At 45.7% G+C, this 21,246-nt stretch overlaps 1 protein-coding gene across 1 annotated transcript; it reads right to left on the reverse strand.

Annotated features, from left to right (window-relative positions):
- Positions 1–3,821: 3,821 nt before the first annotated feature.
- LOC146195188 (uncharacterized) lies at positions 3,822–7,386 on the reverse strand. Its single transcript, XM_084597721.1, has one exon. It carries the CDS (start codon positions 6,858–6,860, stop codon positions 4,386–4,388), a length of 2,475 nt encoding a protein of 824 aa, XP_084453847.1. The 5' UTR covers positions 6,861–7,386; the 3' UTR covers positions 3,822–4,385.
- Positions 7,387–21,246: the final 13,860 nt, after the last annotated feature.

The following is a 21,246-nucleotide window of genomic DNA, read 5'->3' on the forward strand; positions in this document are numbered from 1 at the left end:
AATAAAGCCCACTCTCAAGTTCTCAAACTTGAAGCTCCTGCTTTCAATAAGCATAGCTTTGTACTGTGAAAAACATCTCTTTGTCATCTTACATCAGCGGCACGAACCTAAAACTTCAGAGTTCAGAGGGGCTCAGGCATGCAGGTGTTGTTGCCGTATTCTTCATAGATAGTCTGTGATTTGGGAAATAGTCTCAGGACCTCTATTTTTTCTGCCAGGTGTTCGTTCTTCATAAAAATAGTAGTGTTCTCTCCTTCCAGTCCTAAAGTGTTGCTTGCGCTTTTTCAGTACATTCAATAAATAGGGGTAGAATACTGTGCTGTGAGCACAGCTTGTATGACTTGTCAACTTGCGGTTGGTTTTTGCAGCAAGCAAGTCCAACCTGTTTGCCTACCTTAGCCATGTTTCAAATCTGAAATGATTCACAAAGGAAGCGAGATAATATATATATACCTGAACTCCTGCACTAAATAGCCACTAATTTAAAGAATTCTCTGCGTGCTTGTTAAGCACTGCATTCAGTGAATTTTCAGTTTTTTGACACTGGTCGTAGGAGCCGCAGGTTATACCTACCCTCGCTGGGACCCAATTTATATTCAGTCGGGAAAGCTGTGTAATGCTCTAATAACTGAAGCTATGCAGATAAACAACCCAGGAATAATCTTGCAAATCCTGCAGGATCTGTTTTTTTGCCGAGTATTCCTCTTCCATGCCCGACTTGGATATGCCAAATACGCACATCACATAAACAAGTGAACGACAGTGTATGACTGTTTTAACAGTATACGCAAACAAAGCTTACTTCAGGTTCTTCTAATCCAGTTGCCTCCGATAGCCCAGAAGAAGATCAGTCCTATCCTTCATACCCCACAGTGTGAGCTCTATGTTTATCGGTTGTTTCACGTTCGTAATCATCGCTATCCATTTAAGGTCATCGCCAAATGGCCCCATTGCTGTTACTTCTCGTAGAAGACAAATATCTTCCTGTGCTGTATAGCATCTGCGAGCCTTCTTGGTTCCCAAACGAGCCTGCGTTGTCATATTCGACGAGATGGTATTGCCGGCGCTCATGCTAGCGGCTGCCATCTTGGATATCCCAGAAACACTCGTGCGCTGCATATGGTTCTGCTGGGGAAGGGCAGAGGAAACTTCCTCAAGAGAGCCAAGGAGGCCCAGGATTGCAACGTTTCATTCGCTACAGATTAACAACCATGTTCACATTTCAGTCAGCCGCATTTGTCGAAAATTATTTGCATCGCAATGGCTCATCGTAAACTGCTGAAAAGACATAGCAGAAAGGGGTGATCCATGGTGAGTAAATCAATCTGCCGCGTGTCACATACTGATGCGCACGGCATTTTATTGTGCTGTGCGATGTCAGTGCACATTAAAGAACCCCAGGTGGTCAAAATTCCCGGTGTCCTCCACTACGGCGTCTCTCATAGCCTTAGTCGCTTTGGGACACTAAATCCCGCAAACCAAACAAAACCTATTCCAAAACAATCCTCGTCAAGACTGAAACAGGAGACACTTAATCAAGGTTGGCACCAGCTACAGTTTTGCTGCCGTACCCATCCTCCGATTCTTCTGGCTGACTTAGCCAACTCAAGTAAATGCATAAGCGCATCGTCACAAACCACTCCAACAGTCTGTTTATCAGCTTTGGGTGTTCCACGTAATCAACCACTGGAGTCTGAATGGTTTGTGCGATAAGGCATTTAACAGATTTTACTGGACTCTTCAAATGACAGATGTTGTTTTGTTCCGATAGGCTTTTGAATGCACCTTCACACAAAAAAACGAAGCCGAGAACTTGGTCACTCACGTAAGCAAGGTTACGTGCTCCGGCATTGTATTCTTTTAACTGCACTAGGGTATGCTTCTCGCATACCTCTTCAGAAAGAAGCATTCGTTTGCACGGAGCGCATGACTTTGCAGCAAGATAAGTGCTTGACCACAAGCGCAGCCAAATGAGTGACAATGTCAGCTTCAGCTCTTGTCAAGTGCATCTGGTGCCTTTTTTGGCCGAGTCACCACACAACGGAACATAACAGCCTGGCATACTAGTTTTCGCGACTGAAAACAGTTCAATCGCCCAGCACCCGGTGCACAACACTACCACTTCAGACACTCCGCAGCAATAGCACGAAGCGACTTGTCCCAAAATGGCGAACGCGGAGAAAGCGGTGATGCGGTGCATGCCAAAGGGCGTCACCACCCTGTACGGCGGCACTGGTATCCCTAGCTGCTACAGAAATGTGGTGCCATCTTTGCATCCCAGCTGGCACCTGCTAGAACATTCTGACTGCACCTTGTCTTGACTTTTTCATGAACTCACTGGACCCAGCAATTGCCTTGCAATTCCTCTGGTGCAGTGTCCAAGCCTTCAACCATCATTTTCATTATCACCACAATAGCTCCAGCGAGCCAGCTTCGGGGCCGCTCACCATTTTCTGGTTGCTCACAATAGCAGAATTTCTCATTGTCCTCATTGTCTTCAACATATGCTTCTTCACTCACACCAGGCCTGCCCACCAATACCCACCAATAGCCACACCGAAGTGGCAAGACCACTCTCTCAGAGTAGTGTGCACTTTTCCAACATTTCTGGGCAAAATCTTTCAAGAGAAAGGCTGTCAGAAAATAGGCCATGACACGACTAAACTACAGTAAGTTCCTTTGCAGACAAACATTTCTATCTGTACCTGGGAGTAATAGCGGTAGCACCAAAAGAACTTGATATCTGAATTTCTGTAAATAAGCTAAGAGCCCTTTTTACCTCATGTCTTAAGTGTGCAACTCTAGCAGAATATGCACACCTCACTTTGAGGAAACCACTGCCGCAACCAGCACAGTCAACAGCCCATCTGTCATTGAATTAAGGGCTTACGTGTAGCCCTTGGATTTTGCACCAGAAACCTAAGTGATGAAAGAACAGCGCAAAAAAATGAAAATGAAGGAACACACGGTAAACAGGTTATGTGCTGACTACCTGTCAGCGCTCATCTTGTGTTTGTTTCTTCGTCCTCATTTTTTCACGCTCTTTTGTCACTTGTTTTTGCTGGCTGGTCTTCTGCTTCTTCTGACGCTGTGACAATTTGATTTTCGACAAGACATCAATTCTCAGCATGTCCCCTAAACCAGTGGCCTACAAGTTCTGGCAGCAAGGCTTCGGCAATCACAAGAAGTGGTGCCAGAAAGCATAGCTTGCTATAGTCCTTTCAGTGTAGCTTTCGCCTTTGGTACATAATACGAAATCACAGCATTGTCGCTGGCACACAAACAGCTGCGTTCCTACTTCACAGTGTTGGCACTAGTGTCCATGGCCGTTCTGTAGTTGGAATCTGTCTTCACTTTAAGTTACGAACCGTCTCGCATGATGTCACTTATGTTTTTATTTCTGATAGTCCATGGGCACTTAACCTCTACAAGCCCTTCATCATGGCACCGGCACTCAACAGGCATGTATGCGGAGTTGCTCGCAGAAAAAAATGGTGGCCAGACACAGGAAGTCCTGCTTTTTTAAGTTGCACATCTTCATAGCTTCACACATAAGCACTTCATACATTTAAAGCAATTTCTTCATTCTCATTTCCACTAGGATCACCCATAATTTCCTACTAACAAAAAAAAAAGACAAACCTGCGTGTGAAATGTATGGAGATGAGCTCACAGTTAATCACATTTTAATGCCATGCTCACAGCTTGAACTAAAAAAGTATTTTATGGTATTTCACAAAAAACATTCTATTTCATTCTGCATTACTTTTAGACGAGGAAGCACTCGTGGATTTTTCTCTTGTCTTCATGTTTATTAAGAAGCAAATATTTTAAGGGGGGATGAGGGGATCGGAGCAAACTTTTTTATTTTTTGACTTAGAGGGATGAAATTTGGCAGGCTGGCTTGAAATAGCATCAAACAGAAAGGTATAAAGTTTCAAAATGATAGCTTCAGTAGTTTTTATTTTACCATTGTTTATATGTTGGTAACATGTTGCTTGCTCGTGGAAAGCCTAGCATGACAGCAAAATGGGCTATGGGTCTGTAAATGTTCTTAATAGTTACTAAGAAGTGTGGTCTAGGTCAAGATTCTCCTTAAATTTTTTTAAACTTCTCTGCTCTTTTCCTAAATGACTTATTATACATCTTCTCTTTATGTTTAGAAGGTATCATGCTCTAATTACTGTGTAATAAAAAAATGGTGAGCCTAAATAGCAAATCTGAGACTGTCTTGATGTAAAGCACATTTCAGCAATTACAACAAGACAAACGGGATAAAAATCCATGCACCCATTGCGATGCTGCGCTTTCCACAAGCAAGGTGGTAAGTTCAAAACGAAGTTTTCAGAAAACAAGCTCGAAAGTTCCAAACTGGCACACACTGTCTAAAATGCTCCTGCACTGTAAAATTTCATGTCTCTGGCAGCAGGCAATTTCTTAGACTTTTGTCCTTTCAAAAGATGGGCTTTGTGCGCCTTCTTAATGCGCTGAGAGTCTTTCTCGGCGGCCCGCTGAAGTGAAAGGGCTCCAGGGCGCAGGCCCAATGTTGTGCACAGGTTTGAATATGCTCTCAGATTGCCTGAGTTGTACTTCAAAATCGCCTCGTGCACTGCTGTTTCCACAGCGAACAGTGAGGCATGCTGGTCTTTCGATAATAGTGACCAAATCACTGAATGGAGGCTCTCAGCCGCATTTTGAGTTTTGCCTCCCCTGCACCGGGCCAGCAACTGAGGGTCTGAGAGGCGCTGGTACACTGGCAGAAGTGCTTCAGCGACCTTCGGTGATAACTTGTACTTGTGAGGGGGTGGTGGTTGTCCTTCTGCCTCTGCTGATCGATGTTTGCACCAGCTGAGGGGGCCAGGGGGACACAGCTCATGATGGGGCTCACCATCCGTCGACGTCACATGATAATAGGTCGACATTACTGCCCTTTGCATTTCTTCAACTTCTGAGTGGTTCCGCAGAGCGAGGCCATAGTAGTCAGTCAATTTTTTCATCAGCTGCTGTGTCAGGCCCCCCTTTCCACCTAGTGGCTCTCCTTTTTTAGCCTTGCTGACCAGGGAGCGAAGTGCAGCACCCATCCGTTTTTTCACGTGATTTATGCAGTCCTCTTTGGAGAGCTGCACAAAACCATAAACTTCTTCGTCACACAGAGTGCGGAACATGCGGCTGTCCCCATCACAGACTATGTTTGTGTACCGGAGATCATTCTTGCTCAAAGAGCGCCTAAATAGCTGCAGTGCAGCCTCCACCTCCATTCGTCCAGAATTCACATCAGTGTTTTTCTGACACTGGTGCTGTTGCTTCCACTCAGCATAAGTGGGGTCACTTTCAGCTGGCTGTCTGCTGCACCCAAGGCAGAAGTTCGAGAGAACCACACAGTCTAACACAAGCCCTGTATGAAACTCAATTACACAGCCTACGCCAGTGTGAGAACTGTGGCCACGTGTCAGCCACGTACCATCGTACACGACTGTAATATTCTTCGAAAAGGTAGTTTCCATTTCTGTGTACACCTTTCTCACTGCCTCTACAGCATCTGCAAAGATGTTGTTTGCAGCTGCTTCTGCAGCAGGCTTGAAAGTTTTTTTTAGATGCTCCTCATATGTTTTGTGGTGTAATCCTCTATGTGAAACATTCATGGTGGCCCAGAAGTCATTGAGAGCAGTTGGTCCCTTACCAATGCTCTTTATCGCTTGAATTGATCTGATGTTGATATCAAAGGCTCTAGAACCACTCTGCCTTTGTGAAGACCATTCAGATTGGAGGGCACCACAGGAAATACACGAAAGTACCATCTTCACAGCTAGCCCTAATTTAGTTTCCCGATGCACTGTTAGGCCAGGCTGATGACAAATTGGGCAAAGCATGGAACTAATCAGCGAGTTCAAGGCTGCTACTTGCACAAGAATAAATTCCTCTTCTGGAGGTGCGGAAATGGCATCTTCTCTTGAGTCAGTCAGCGCAAACTTGCGCTCCGTAGCTGAAACCGCGCGAAGCGATTCGCAAACACTCGATGCTTGCACCTTTGCCGTTTCCGCGGACACAAATCGTGTTCTGAGGTGAGCTTGAATAGTGCGACGTTCACTGGATGAATATTCGTCACTGCGATGATCGGCCACCGGCGAGTCCGTGGAAGCGAGCGTGCACCCGCGATCGCCGTAACTCGTCGATGGCTCGGCCGCCGGCGCGTCCGCGAAAGCGAGCGCGCGCCCGCGAACACCGTAACTCGTCGATGGCATAGGATTGCCTTCACTCGCGGTTGTCGGCTGTGGACACATTTTGGAGTTGAAAAACACATCGCGGAAACGTGTCTCCACTGTGCAGTCAGGCGGTGATGACTGTTGCAAGACCACTTCGCTCGACGAGCTTGTGCCGGGACGCTCGCATACGGTGACATTCACTGGCGTGTCGATCCTCACTGGCGAATTAACGTTGCGCCCACGGCTCAACGGCGAGAAATCGTGGCCCGTCTCACCTTCGCTGGCTGGTGCCTCACCCGACGAACTTGCAGTGGCACGTCCGTGCACGGCGGGACGCACGTGTGCGGCGACGCTCACTGGCATGTCGATCGTCGCTGGTGAAGTAACATTGCATCCGTGCCTCGACAGCGCAGCACGTTGTTCGTTGTTCTCACAATCGCTGGCTGGTGCCCGACTCGGCATGAGATCGCACAGCACATTGGGAGAGAGATCGCGTAGCACGTTGGGCGCGTACTCCGCCGATTCCGAACGGACGCTCGGCTCGGTAGAACCACCTGTTGATGATCGCCGCTTCTTCCTTGCTGTAACAGGCTTGCGTTTTCGCTTCCCGTAAGCATGCTTTGTCCGGAACTTCTTTTCGAACGTTCGCTGATCCATTGCACGTGGTCGAAGACTCGAAACGCAAGAAAAAGAATTGCTTTCCAGCGGCGGACAAAGCAGACGCTCCTTGCGCTGGCTGCCATTATTGCCGCGGCATCAGCCAATGAGGAGGCGCCTAGCAACACGTCGCGGCGCAGAGCCAATCGGGGCGCGGTATTCATTGGCTGCTTCGTGCTGCCGTCCTGCGGATATTCCTTTTTTGTGCGCTTGCTAGCTGGCGGAGAAGGGAGGGAGGGGTTGGGACAAAGAGCTGAAGAGTCGGGCTTTCCAACGATGCCAAAATGGCGGCGCTCCGTGGCGGGAAAGTCAAGCAGTCATGCCGTGAACTTGGCAGCTTTTTCGCGATTCGGGAAGAATATCTCGACGCCGGCACCGATAAATATATTTATTTAGACTACTTAGAGTTTGTTTTTTGGTGAAATATTTCAGGACAACATAGAAATGATGTTGTAGATTCCGAAAAGCGCACTTTTCAAAAATCGATTTTTTCCGCGATTTTCGCGATCTGATCCCCGCATCCCCCCTTAAATCAAATATATGTACCATATATATGTAACATAACAGACCATCTAAACTTGTTTTTGGGGCATGATAGCTGCAGTTGCTTATGCATCATAAAAATTTAATACACTAACTAAATCATTCTTATTTCCATACTGGACAACTGGAGACAAATTTTTCTTGGAGGTAACAGTTTGTTTTGGCAAGACTGCGTGACGACTTGCTAACCTTTGCGTGGCATACATCATGAAGGGTAGAAGCTGTGATGCGGCCTTTCCTGTACTAGTACCATCTGCTACTCATGCTCTGTTTCCTTGTTCTTTCTTCTATGCTGCAAACAGCTTTCTCAGTCATGTCCAGTCAGCTGTAATCTTGGCTACATGTATCCACTTATTGATCATGGTTAAAATGTATACAGTTCTGTCGTACAGATGATGCAGGTCAGTGGCACCATTACAGCTACGTACCGCCAGCATGTAAACGTCGCTGTAAATCCAGAACCGCATGCGATGCGTGGCGAACGCCCGCATTGCTGCCGATGCACGAGCACCTGCATGAGAAAAATAGAGCGGCGCTGTCGCGCTGCATTTTCCGGGTTATGTTGTTTTTATAGTTAAAGGTTGTCTTGTCCATTTTGGCCGAACACTACGCGTGAACGAACACGATGCGTGAATGAACGTGGCTCCTTGGACGCACGTACCAGCTTTGCCAAGGAAACAAGTTTCACCAAAAAGGTTCCGCCGAGATGCGCTGATAGCAGAGCCATCTGTTGGCAAAGCAAAAAACCAAAATGACATGTATATGCATGCTGATTGGTGGACACCAACTGTGACGTCAGTGGACACGCCGTGCGAGGCATATTTTTTACTTCGCGTAGAACCACCATTTTAACGACCATTGGATTGACTCGCTTGAGTACCTTTTTAGCTGGCAGCATGTATTCTTGCCGCACCAGGCGCCGCCATCCCGTAACCACCTACAGAAAATTGGAACGCTAAGTAAAATGAGAATGTGCGCATTTCAAAGCAAGAACGGGAACTCGCCTTTCTCTGGTAGCCTAAGTGCAGCGCGCGCATAGCGTGTACGTCACTATTCTGCCGACAAAGTGTCGTGAGCAAACCCGCGACCACGGACTCACTGTAAAATCTTTGCGGTTGACTGCAGCTATCCACTGCTTGCGCAGATTAGATGATGCAGGAAACGGTGCAGTGTAAACATATCGCATCGGCAGTGCTCCCGCATTGTGCTGTTTTGTGGGCACACTTCAATCCCCAAAATCGTTGTGTCAGTATCGATGGATATCTACCGCTTCACAATGCAAGCACGAGGCAAGTCGCAGTCCAGCCCAAACAGGCAATATGATACTCTCGACGCCAGAACGTCAAGCGCCTCTGTGAAAATGTCTATACCTGCTGCTGACACGGATGGGGTTGAGTCCCCCTTTTGTATCGTCCCTAGGAGCCTTCAAATGCCTTCCTAGAGTACTTCCATGACACACGCCTCATTAGTTACAGCGATGGTAACAAAACATGACAAATTGTGTCACATCTTGGCTTTGCATAAAAAAGGACATCCTCAAATATGCTTGTACTAGTCATACCTGGCAGACCCCAGAGCCGAGAGGAGGGAACCACCAGGCAGTACCCATGGGAAATATTTGCCTGCAACATAATGGGTTTCTATCCGAGACCAGTGAAAGAGAATCACAACTTATTATGCTGTCCCAGCACTGGAAAAAATGAACTGCATAAATCGGCATCATGTTTTAGTGATTTTAATTGGGACATTTTAGATGACTCAAGTGATCATCTTACCCACAGTTCTAAATCTATCGCCTCCACACCAATCATTCCCACAAGACCGCAGCAATGGAAATTGCACCGTGCTAATTGGCTGCTTTTTAAAACAATAAATGCCACATTATAAAAATAATATCAAGAACAAATAAGTCAGAAATTGACTGAACACACTATATCAGCAGCTGCACTATTTCACAAACATTAGGACTTGCACAAAGAAAAAGTGTGGTGAACAGATGAATGCAAGCAGGCAAAAAAACAGCAGAATAAAGCATGGAACACTACGGTACCCCAGTGCAGAGCCTTTGCTCGGGTTTAAAAAGGCTAGGGCTAGGGCTCTGGAAGTTTAACGAAATGCTGAAAAATATTACAGCAGAAAGGTGATGTGGAATGAAGCCCCTAAATTCACTAAGGATTATATATATCACTCTCGCACTTCCATTGTTCACACTACCTGGGACACAAACACTCGAAAAATAGGCTAACATACTGGGTGAGCACTTTGCCAATATATCTAGGTCATCTAGTTAAGCACGTACCAGATATATAAAGCAATAACAGAAAAACAAAATCTCCCTTTTGGGACAGGCATGTATGAGGACTACTACCAACTTATTGCACTACAGGAACTAAAAGAGTATTATAGTTAGGAACAAAGAGCACCAGGTCTAGATAACATTCAGTATATGCTAGCCCACCTCTCTGAAGCGGCCATTGAAGTATTGCTGAAATTCTTTAATATGACATGGATAACTGGAAAGATACCCAAACCATGGAAGCAAGCATTTACGGTACCCCTCCTTAATCCCAGGAAGTCACCAAGTCCCAGCAGTTGCCGCCAATAGCACTTATTAACTATTGCCTCATCTGCCTAGAAAACACCACTCGGGAAGCATTCATCCAGGCGCTCTGGCCCGTTCTTCTTTTCTTGTGGGTGTGCGTGTTTTGGCGCTTTTAATTATAACAAGCAACATTTTATTGGGGTCTTCGACCTGGAGGAAGCCTATGATACAACTCGGGATGTTTGAGATCTTGCGTGACCTAACAGAGCTAGGTATCCGCAGGAGGATGTGAGCTGCTTGTGTGACTTCCTAACCATACATTGATAGTCCGCTCAGGTTCAACTTTTTCAATGCATTTCGTGCAGGGAAATGGTATTCCTCCTGTGATTTAAGCACCACTTCTTCATAGTTGAGATAAATTCTATAACAAAAGTGATCCCAAGATCCGTAATATATTCACTTTGTATGAATGATGTCCAAATAGCATGCACTTCCTCCAGCTTATCATGAAAAACCTGCCAGAGATAAATACAGATGACTGTGAATGAAATGCTTGCTCTGGCAAACAAAACTGGATTTAAATTCTCTCCACAAAAAACAGCAGCTGTTCTATTCTCGCTCAGGTGAGGCTTGCAAAATTACCCTTTTAGATGTCTCTTTTGACAAGGAATTTGCTTTTTTATCACATATAAGCAATTAAAGAATGCTTTCTAAGCCCTTAAGGGAAAGATGCAAAGCTAAAATAGCATTTTCATAAAAAAAAAAGGTGTTCTTGAATTTTTGTTATTTTGGATTGTGCACATGTTAGAGAAACTTCTCACCAAGTTTGGTTGGCATCTTCCCAGTAGAAAAATGAAAATGAATTTTTATGTGAGATAGGGTGCACTCACCTCCAATAGCATATATGATTGCTGATCTCAAGACACAGCCACAGGCAAAGAAGCTGAATGTGGAATGCATCCCCAAGCTAGAATGCTTCTTTTTATGTTCTAGCCAAAATGGACCTACTGTCGAGAGTACAGCAGACAATTAAAAAAAGAACTGACAGAAAAGGCAAATTCTGGCCCATGGTAACAGAGGCTTGGCTGGTAAACCGAAATACAAGTTTGGATTGAAAAACACAGCATGTAACCTTCAAACGTTTTTTGCTCCACTGGGAGCCTTTCTAACCAAAGTGCTCGACAAGCTGGATGTAGAATATGGAGTCTGGACAAAGAGGAAGGCTCAGCAAGCAGCCAAGCAAAGAATTTCACAAGCGTAGGTTAGGGCACTGGATAGCAAGCTGAAAAAAAAAAACTCAATTCAAAACAATCTCTACAGAGCTGTGTCATGGTGAAAAGGACGGCCAAACCAACGTATGCACCAGGCAACTATAATTTAATAATTTAGGCCATAAATTTGAATAACATGTCCTGAAATCTCTGAACTCGTTTTTCTCAGTTCGCACTTTTTTGCATTATCACAACCGTAAGGAAAACTACCATTTCCAAACTCTTTTGCCAAAGGCTTTGTTCAAGGTGATTTCTGGACTGAGCTTCAATGCCTCCCATGTTAACCAGGCTGTGAACATCATCCGATAGTTTGTCAAATGTGGTGGCTTGCTTCAGGGACATTTCGTCCATAATCGGTGAGCTATGCCATGCCTGCAGACATTAACATATAAACTTCATTTTTCGGGCACCAGCACAACTGCTACCTTTTCAGAATGCGGTCTTGCTTCCCTATGAAGCCGCTGCTTGATCAGTGATGGGACAACCTCTCTCGTCCACGCACCCATATAACACTTCAACATTGATCTGCAAGGCAGCGTCAACACACGTCTCTGAAAAGTTGATAACATGATAGTGTGCCAAAGTGCACAGTTGCATAAGGTCTCCTCACGCCAATGACCCTCTGCCATACCAAAAAAAACCCTGCTGTTCTTGTATGAATAGGGCTTTTCCTTCATTTTGTTGTTCCACTTTCACCTGAAAGGGTTTTCAAAGTTTGTTAATAATAAACACTAAGTATAATCAATGTGCTAATGGATACCATACCTGGAAAGGCTGCGAGGTTTATTTTTCAACACTGCCTCTGTTCTTTTCTTCTCTCTCTTCATCAAGAAACTTTCCTCCTGCAGCTTCACTTTTATTTTTACAAGCCTTCCACATTTCCGTGACAGAATCGCAACCTGCCTATAAAGCGTTGCAATTATTGTGACTGCTAGACTTTCTTGTGTTCCACATGCTTTACGCAATGGAGCTGGCTTGAAACAATTTCCTTGTGGCTCTTTTGGAAGAAGCCCCCAGCAGGAAGCAAAGGCAGGACAGGAAGTTTCTTGCGTGGCCTCCGATGAAAGTGATGGTAGCTGTAGCACAGCGGTGAATGGGTTTTTACAGGATCAGAGCTACCAGGCTCCTGAATAGCCAGTGGTTCACTGCTTCCTTCATGCCTGGTAGGATTCCGAGTGCCTGCTTTAGCATCGGGTTCACCGAATGCAGGCAGGTTCACCAGCTCAGGCACCAAAGTTTTCTTTAACGTATCCTGATGTCAAAGAGTGAACAAGTGCATTTCTTGTTTTGCCTGTATCAAAAACGACTAATGGACAGGGGTCCACCAGCTGCGCAAGCAAATGTAACTGCTTAGCCACGTCAATGGGACTTTCTGTGTAGTGCACATCAGTGTACATGGCTTTATTATATGCTTTGCTTCCTTGTGATAACATCTACTCACGTACAATCTGTGATGTTTACATATTTGTATAACTGATAACTTCTACAATGACTGCGCACTACAACTCGAGACGTATGTTATGCATTGCTTTGCAGCAATATCATTGAACTACTATGCTGTTTACTGTTGGCAAAAACTTTAGCGCCATGGCATCATATTGATGCCCTTATCTGTGATATTTAGATATCACACTCAAGGGGAGTTCCTCTCTCCTGTGTGGAAACGGTATGTATGTTTTAGAAAGTGTGTATGCACATGTAAAGTGCTGAACCGCACTCAACTTTCCTTAACACAGCGAGAGGTATTTAATGAAATGAGGTAAACGTATCGAATGTTGTAATGCCATGTTTCAGTAAGTTACAAAATTTGTTCCTGTAAAACTGCCTCAAGCTGTCCTAAATAGCATATTGGGTTTAGTCTTGTAAATGTTTTTTTACCTGTCTGCATGACAGAGTTGGTCCAGCTGTTGTTAGATCATTGCAATTTGTTTCCGGTGTCGTTTTATGACGCATGTGGTCAGAAACAGTGCAATGAAATAAATTTGTGCTGCAATGCAGAGGGGCATTAAGAAATGTTGGTACTTTCTGATTCAAATGAGCGTTACGAACATTTGCTAACCTTTTTAAACAATGCTTTATCCATAAACTTGTCATGCACAAACACTGTGTGTGTTCTTGAGTCTACACCGAGTCTTACCAGTGTTCTACACTGGTAAGACTCGCAGTTGAAGCTGCCGACGCTGGTGCTGTGGCTTCCGGAACAGGTCTATTACATTCCTTCTGATAGCTTGCCCCTGCAGGTAGGTAAGCTGGGCGCCAGATCCTGACAGGTAACGGACAGGTACTGGCCGACCATTGCTGTCGTACCCAGTGGCGTCCTAGTCTGCTGGCGGGGGGGCCCCCAGGCAGGTTATGCAGCGCGGCACACACTCCGATGATGAAGGCTACACACTCCGGCTGGTAGTGGAGCATGCGGTATATTTCAGGCACCGGATAGTCTTGTAAATGTTTTTTTACCTGTCTGCATGACAGAGTTGGTCCAGCTGTTGTTAGATCATTGCAATTTGTTTCCGGTGTCGTTTTAGAACGTATGTGGTCAGAAACAGTGCAATGAAATAAATTTGTACTGCAATGCAGAGGGGCAATAAGAAATGCTTCATTGGTACTTTCTGATTCAAATGAGCATTACGAACATTTGCTAACTTTTTGAAACAATGCTTTATCCATAAACTTGCACTCACAAACACTGTGTGTGTTCTTGAGTCTACACTGAGTCTTACCAGTGTTCTACACTGGTAAGACTCGCAGTTGAAGCTGCCGATGCTGGTGGTGTGGCTTCCGGAACAGGTCTATTACATCCTTCTGATAGCTTGCCCCTGCAGGTAGGTAAGCTGGGCGCCAGATCCTGACAAGTAACGGACAAGTAGTGGCCGACCGTTGCTGTCGTACCCAGTGGGCGTCCTAGTCTGCTAGCAGGGGGCACACACTCCGATGATGAAGGCTGCAGACTCCGGCTGGTAATGGAGCATGCGGTATATTTCAGGCACCGGAAGCGGAAGAATGCAGCGCTCCACCACAGATCGCATAAAAGCATTTGCTGCATTGTGCATGCCCTCTGCCGAGATTTTGCTTGGATGTCCTGGAGAAGCCATGGCTCCAATGGGTAGCCACTGTCTCCTGTATAACAAAAAAATAGCTTATGGTTAACCATGATCTCAGCATGCCTTAATTATTCAGGTTCTTACTATGTAGCCCACAGCCACGCTTTGTCAGCCATGACATTTAAGGATGACTGTCATGTCGCAACGAGAACCGTAGAAACTTCGTTCTGTCATAGTTGTGTCATGAAGACATCAACAGACAGCGACACTGCCCTCTTTCTGGCTGCTGGCTGAGAGTTAATTACATTTGTCACTGGAGTCTATGGCTGTTCGCTTGCTTGCATTCCCCTGTTTCATGAGGGAACCAAACATTACTATTATGAACAGTTTGGTATTATTGCATACCCAACACATGTGCCGCACACAGGTCTGTTGCCTAGACTTTTCGGTAAGCGAATAATATGCATTTCGACAATGTTTTGTACGTCATATGTTTATGCTGCAGTAACAAAAGCAAATGGCAAAAGGCACGAGGCGAGTGTATTCTACTATAATGAGCCTTCATAACTACCACGAGTCAATCATGTACCCATAGTACATTACGGCCAGCGCACAGTAATTTGGCTCGATGTACAGGTGGAACTTAATAGCCGATAATGGTTGTTACTGCTTACCGACAAAATATTCCCCCCCGTCCAGCAGGCCATCTTCAATATCTTGGTGCGGCCAGCAGTATCGCCACACAAAGGCGTCATGGCACGAGTCGGGGCGGTGAGTGTCGATGGCAAAGATCTGCACGTTGACATCGCAGACCTAAGAGAAGACAGATAAAGCACGTTACTTGTGAACATCCACTGTTGATACCCAAAGCTAAGCGGTTAATAACAAGGTAGTAGTATACTCATAACCGTGGGGTTCATTCCGTAGTAGCCCTTGCAGCTCCAGAAAGCTGCCTTGTGAGCAGCATTACCCCGCGGCGCCGCTATGACAATGAGCGTGCCGTCAACACACCCGGCGACGCCGGGGATACTGCCAAGGCGAAGGAAGCCCTCTCGCCGCCACCTTCTCTTGGGGGTCTTGTGGGAAACCCATCCAGTCGCGCTCCGTGCCAACTTTCACTATGGCCTCCACCACCTGAAACACACAATGGCTAACCTGTGGCTGGGAGAGCCCAATGTACACCTTGTTACCGATGGCTGCCTGAAAGCCGCCAGTTGCAAAAAAATACGGAATGTGCACAACACCTGCCGCTGCACTGACACCACACTCGCTCGCAAGCTTCCTAGCTCATCAACAAGTTTGTCGCAAAACCACACAGCAGTATCCTCAAATCGAAACAGCCGTCGAAACTGATCGTCCGGCAATTCAAATGCATCTTTGGGAACTCTTCGATGCCGTTGCTTGCGGTGACACTACTGTCTCAGCCGCCGTATCTCGGAGTATGTAGCCACCGTTTTCGCTCTACTCAAGTTTTGGGGTTCCCTTGTTCTGCTCTCAATTTCAATCAATATTCAGCGCGTGGGTAATATGACCACTTTAGTCTTATTTATGACGTAACTACAGTGACCGGTGAGACCTGTGATGACCCAAAATTACAATATGTCTGCCCGACCAATAGGAGCGGGGCAAGTTGAGCAGTTTGAGACTTTTTGTATTGAGAGCATTACAGAACTCCCCATTGGTGTTTATTAGCTGCCTTGCAGTGCAAAGCTGAACACGAACCCTAGATGATAAAGCGGATGTCGTGATCAAATGTGGGCCTCAGCCCTCGCTCAGGGGGGTTCGTGAGCTGCCACCCGTGCGACAAACGCACTGGCAACAATGTGAACAAAAAAAACGCTTTCATTTAAGCAGTCAAAAATATACACTAGATGAAAGAAAACGACGTCAATCTTGCGAGTTGCTGCACAGCACTGTACAAGGGAGGAAGCACTGATAACACACCACATAATCTGAGGCCGGTGCAGCCGGGGAAACACAAGGGCCAAGCCACGTATGGCGAAGCCAGAAAGTGCCTGCGCTGCAACAATAAAACACCATGCTTCGAAAACGCACACACTCACATAGAGCTCCCGGCCCCTGCCCGGGCCGCCCAGTGGAAAAAAAAGCCCCCCGCAGCCAATTGCTCGTGGCTTATCTAAGCGCTCAGCAGGTCACATACCACATTATGCATTAGATTCCAGGCTGCCTAACATGCGCAGTAGCGTTGGCGCCGGCCGATTGCCGTCGGATGTGTCATTGCATGGTTACTCTCCAAAACAGAGGGGCCAAGGGCACCACAACACCAACAGCTTGTCAGCATCATTGTGTGTGGATATTGCTGAGTAGTGATGAAGCTAGTTGGATTTAGGAGTCTCCTTGCTGCTTCATAAGTATGCTTCCAGCAACGTAGGCCACAGTCAGTGTCCCACTTCAATATTCCACAGTATAACCCACAAAATTTCTGGAGAGGATATATATTCTGCTGCACAGTAAACTGGTGTGTGTCGGCTCCGCAGCGTTTGCTGCATAGTCACAGGCAGTGGTGTCCGACTATAGTAGAGAGTAATAATGGCATTGATTTGGAACTGCCTTCTGTGCATTCAGAATTGTGCATGAAATGTGGGGATTTTTTAGTTGCTGGACCTGGGATTTTCGTTACTCCTCACATTTGGAAACATTGCTGCTCATGGGCCTGTAACTCTTCCTTCCTGCTGGCTGGTTTAGGAAAGCATGCTGGGGGGAGGGGGTAGGGGTGTCCTTTCAGATGAAGTAAGATTAGCCTAACGCAAATAAGATTTGCATTAATACAGTGCTGTATGAATACAAAGCTCCAGGAGCTTCATACAGCTATAGCAGAAGGAGCAGGAGTACTCCATGCTTTCATCCTGTCTGCCACCTGTTATGGGATAGCTTGGCAGATGTGCATGCAATGGGGCGGCATGTTTGTTCCTGCTGATTCCTGTAAATAAAGTCCAGTTGCAGTTATGTGTATTTGCCACATATAACTGTAACTATGTATTGAAATGACTAAAGCTTAATTTGTGCATAATCTACTAGTTCTGTTCAATGGCATGTATCACAGTGCTGTAGGCATTGCCATCTCATCAGATTACTCATCATGCATCTTTACTTAACACTGAGTGAAGTGCTTCCATTGAATCGTTTTGTCAAGGGTGGGGGGGGGGGGTATATCTACTGAATGCAGGTTGTTGTGATCGGATACTGCTACACAGGGACAAATACTCCATACAGGAAGCCGTCCAGCCATTAGTGTCAATTGGTTGTGATGACACGGTGGTTAATCCCTTCTTCTGAAATCTCGGATGTTATAGCGGGTGGGCCCGTTGAAATAGAATTAACCAGGCATAATAACAATCACCGTTGGGGCCATTTCTTGAAAGGCCTCCTTTGTGGGGTATTTGCATTTTGTTCTTGAGTTGTATCTGACCATATATAATTGTATAGTTATGCTCCTTTCGATTTTGCTGTTTTCGTATTTGCAAATGACAGTGATTTTCAATTCTAGTGACATCTTGCTTTATGTGCAGTGTTTTCTATTTTGATGAACCATTATAAAGAAAATGTATTCATGGTTCATTATATAAACGATACTTGCGACAACTAGCACTTCTGTATAATGCTCTTTTTAATTTTTTTGATAAGTACTTTCGCCGTGCTGTGCCAATTCTATTGTATTTGTGCTGCGAGTTTGATTTGCTCAGACGGACCCAATCAGGCATGATCCCCATTATTTCTTTTTGTATCTGCTCCAGGAAAGGAATAATAATATAAGCAGAAATATGGTAGCGTGTTAGCATAGGTAAGAGTATTAGTCGAGCCCGCTTATGATTCTGAGCATCACACGGCATCCGTTCGTTATATCCATAAGTTTTGTAATAAGTGGATCACAGATTAAAAATGTTGGCAATCAGAACACAATTTATTTCTTTGCAAAAAAGTGTGATGCTGCTCATCTGTTTCTGCAGTGCAGACGCGACGAGGGCGGTCTCCATTTTATTTGGAGCAGAAATGTGCTCATTGCCAAGGCCTTTGGCATCGACGATTTACCTGAGGCCCTCTATGTAGCCCATTGCTACTGACGTGCTTGTGGGTGCTGGCTTCGATGTTTTGTCATCAGATTCCTCCGCGTCGCTTTCGGCCTGCTTGTCAGAAATGATGCCCTCATTCATGCATGGTTCTACAATATCAGCATCTTCATCAGCAGAAATAAAATTATCCTAGCCAATGGCATGACCTCCCATGTCGGAGTCGACGCGCTGCCACAAATTGCCGGCGGAATTATCGTCGAAGGCATCAGGTCCGATATCCGGCACTGCGTCAACAAGCTGGCCTTTGGAAGCAGTTCCGCGCTCAAGCGGCCGTCACTTCCGCTTAGGCCGCCTTTGCCATCTCAAGGGCTGAATACAGTGAAACTGTGACCGGCAAAGCAGCAGCAGGGCCGTCAACGGTGATGAGCCCCCTTTGCGAATAAATTGCATGTCATCACTTAGTATTGTACCTGTACACACGGGTACATAGCTCTAAAAGCAACATGGCTTCTTTGATTTTCCGATTACAAAAGGAGTGCGCCAGTTGCCACCGTTCATATTAGTACACAGAAGTACTGTAACATGCACTTTACTGTTTTCTGTCAGCGCATGACTCCCCTTTCATTTCGTCCGTCTTCTCTGGCAGCATCCGATAAAATAATACCGTTTCGTCTGTGTTATACACATTCTGCTTCGCATAGCTTGCAATAATGGCTCAGTTGCAAGCCAAGTAGCAACGTCTTGGTCACTTACCGAACACGGCCCGCCAACAGTTGATTTAAAAACAATCCCATGTCGCACTTTGAATCGATTTAGCCAGCCATTGCATGGGCAGAAGTCGGGAAATCTAGCAGAAGTGCAAAGTTTTTTACTTTGCCTAGAGCATTGATTTTAGGTGAAAATGTTTTTTTTTATCTCTCATCCGTTTTTAGCTTTCTAAAGGAAGCAAATGTTTTAAAGAAACTAGAATAGACACATATACTCCACTAAACTCAAAATACAACCTTGTGCCTAGTACATGATAGCCTGAGCTGCTTATGTGCCATTAAAGCCAGTACAATACAATTGGCTTCGCCTAGCATCATTGGTCCAGTTATAGGAATGTTGCGAGTCCGTGCGTCGATCAGCCACTTGAGCAGTGCGTCCTCTATGTCTGCATAAATGATCTTCCGCAGGTACTTTCTGTCCGCTATGTTAGTGTTGGAGCTGGCAGTCTTGTCCTTGTTCGAGAGGGTTGATCTTGACGCGTTGGACTTCTTAACCAACTCGCAATTTTATTTTTAGCACTTTGAGACTGTTCCGTCAAAATTGATTGCTTCGTTGCCATGTCCAGTGCTTTTCACGTGGTGACCGTTGAGGCAGGGAATTCTTGTCCGCCATCTCGAATTATACAAATCGGATATAAAATGGAGAAATCTGCCCTTGTCATAAGAGTGGATGACTGCAGTTTATTTCATTGAGGTTCCCACATAAATCTAGGATGTTCCACATGGATTATTGATTCCAAGAGGCAACATCAGAACAAATAAATTGACACGAAGACCAGCTTGTTCACTCAAAATTATTGCTTCCAGCATAATTTTTGCCAGAAGCCTTGCTTTCACATTTCCATTGGAACTAAGACGGAAAATATTGAATGAGATAATATGATTTGTTACAAAAATTTTCGAATAATGAAATTCATTCACCAATAACTTGAGTTTATTTGCCCACAAACGACTGAAACATTACCACCAGCCTGTAGTCAGCTTTTTTTTTCTTTTTTTCACATTCTTCAGTGCACTTTCCCAGGTCCACAAATGTGCTTTGACCTATGTCCTGTCAAGGTGGCTTGAAAGCTTCATTTCATCGACTAGATCACCATGCCTTTTCATTTCGTCTATATCCTGGGCTTTTGACTTCACACATGCCAGAAGTTTCCATTCGAGACCTCACCAATCCTGTGGTCACTGACTGCATCATACTTTCCCAATTACCTCTGCATCTTGCTGATTGGCAGGGGTTGAACACAGTATGAAGTCATTTTCATTTTTAATCTCCCCGTTAGGACTTTTTCATGTCCATTTCTGGTTCTTCAGCAAACGGAAGAACCGAAGTCTTCAATAAAGGCCGTTTATTGAAGACAGGGCTAAAAACAGGGCAGATGAAGAAAGGCGGTTAAAATGATGACAGTCCAGAGGCGGACGAGACCCGGCGCATTTTTTATTTCGTGCCAAAACATCCCCCCAAGTCAGTTTTCCCAGGTTTTGGGGCACCTCCTACGCATAAATCATGGTCCAACTTCTGGTGAGCAATTCGATGATTTTGGTGCGAGCCAGAGGGGTGTTTCGGCTATATAATGAAACTGCTTTTTATTTTCCCGCGCCACGCATTTTCTCGAAACCCTCAAGTGTGTGAACACATGGCTACAGCCCCGCGGACTGACACGGAAAGCACTCAGTCAGCAGGAGCCACACATGTGGTCCGAGGAGCAGCAGTGGTCCCCATCCCGTCTTCATTTCTGGGACATCTCCGCACGGCGCATCTTTGAAGGGCCATAAAATGCTTCAATTCTCGGAAACCGAAGGGCTCCCATGGCTGGATAGCTTGTCTGTGTCTGAGTCGCACACCTCGACACAAAAACCTCAGCGCTCTGGCGATGGCCATTCTCTCACCGCGGGGTGTCCCGCCCAACACGCAACAGAGGGGGACCAAGTCAGCGAGCAAGGGGAGGAGGGGAACCGGAGCAGCCGGCTAGCGGATAGGCTTCAGAGGCTCTAACCTAACACCTCCTCGCCAAGAATGTTGGGGGTGCCTACCGTACTACAACATAGAAATAAACAAACGCCCCTCACTTCGCGGCCTACGCACACTATGCTGCAAAAAGAAACATAGGAAACACGCGTGCAGACCGCTCCCCACGTTTTACATACATTAGCACGACGCGTAAGGTTCACGAAGACTTTTTTATGCATAACA

Source organism: Amblyomma maculatum, chromosome 3 (genome assembly GCF_055883805.1).
Source record: "Amblyomma maculatum isolate TAMU_Amacu chromosome 3, ASM5588380v1, whole genome shotgun sequence".
Lineage (NCBI taxonomy): Eukaryota > Metazoa > Arthropoda > Arachnida > Ixodida > Ixodidae > Amblyomma > Amblyomma maculatum.

Excerpts from the sequence above, each read along its gene's own strand:
- LOC146195188 (XM_084597721.1), bottom strand. The coding sequence starts at position 6,860 with ATGGATCAGCGAACGTTCGAAAAGAAGTTCCGGACAAAGCATGCTTAC.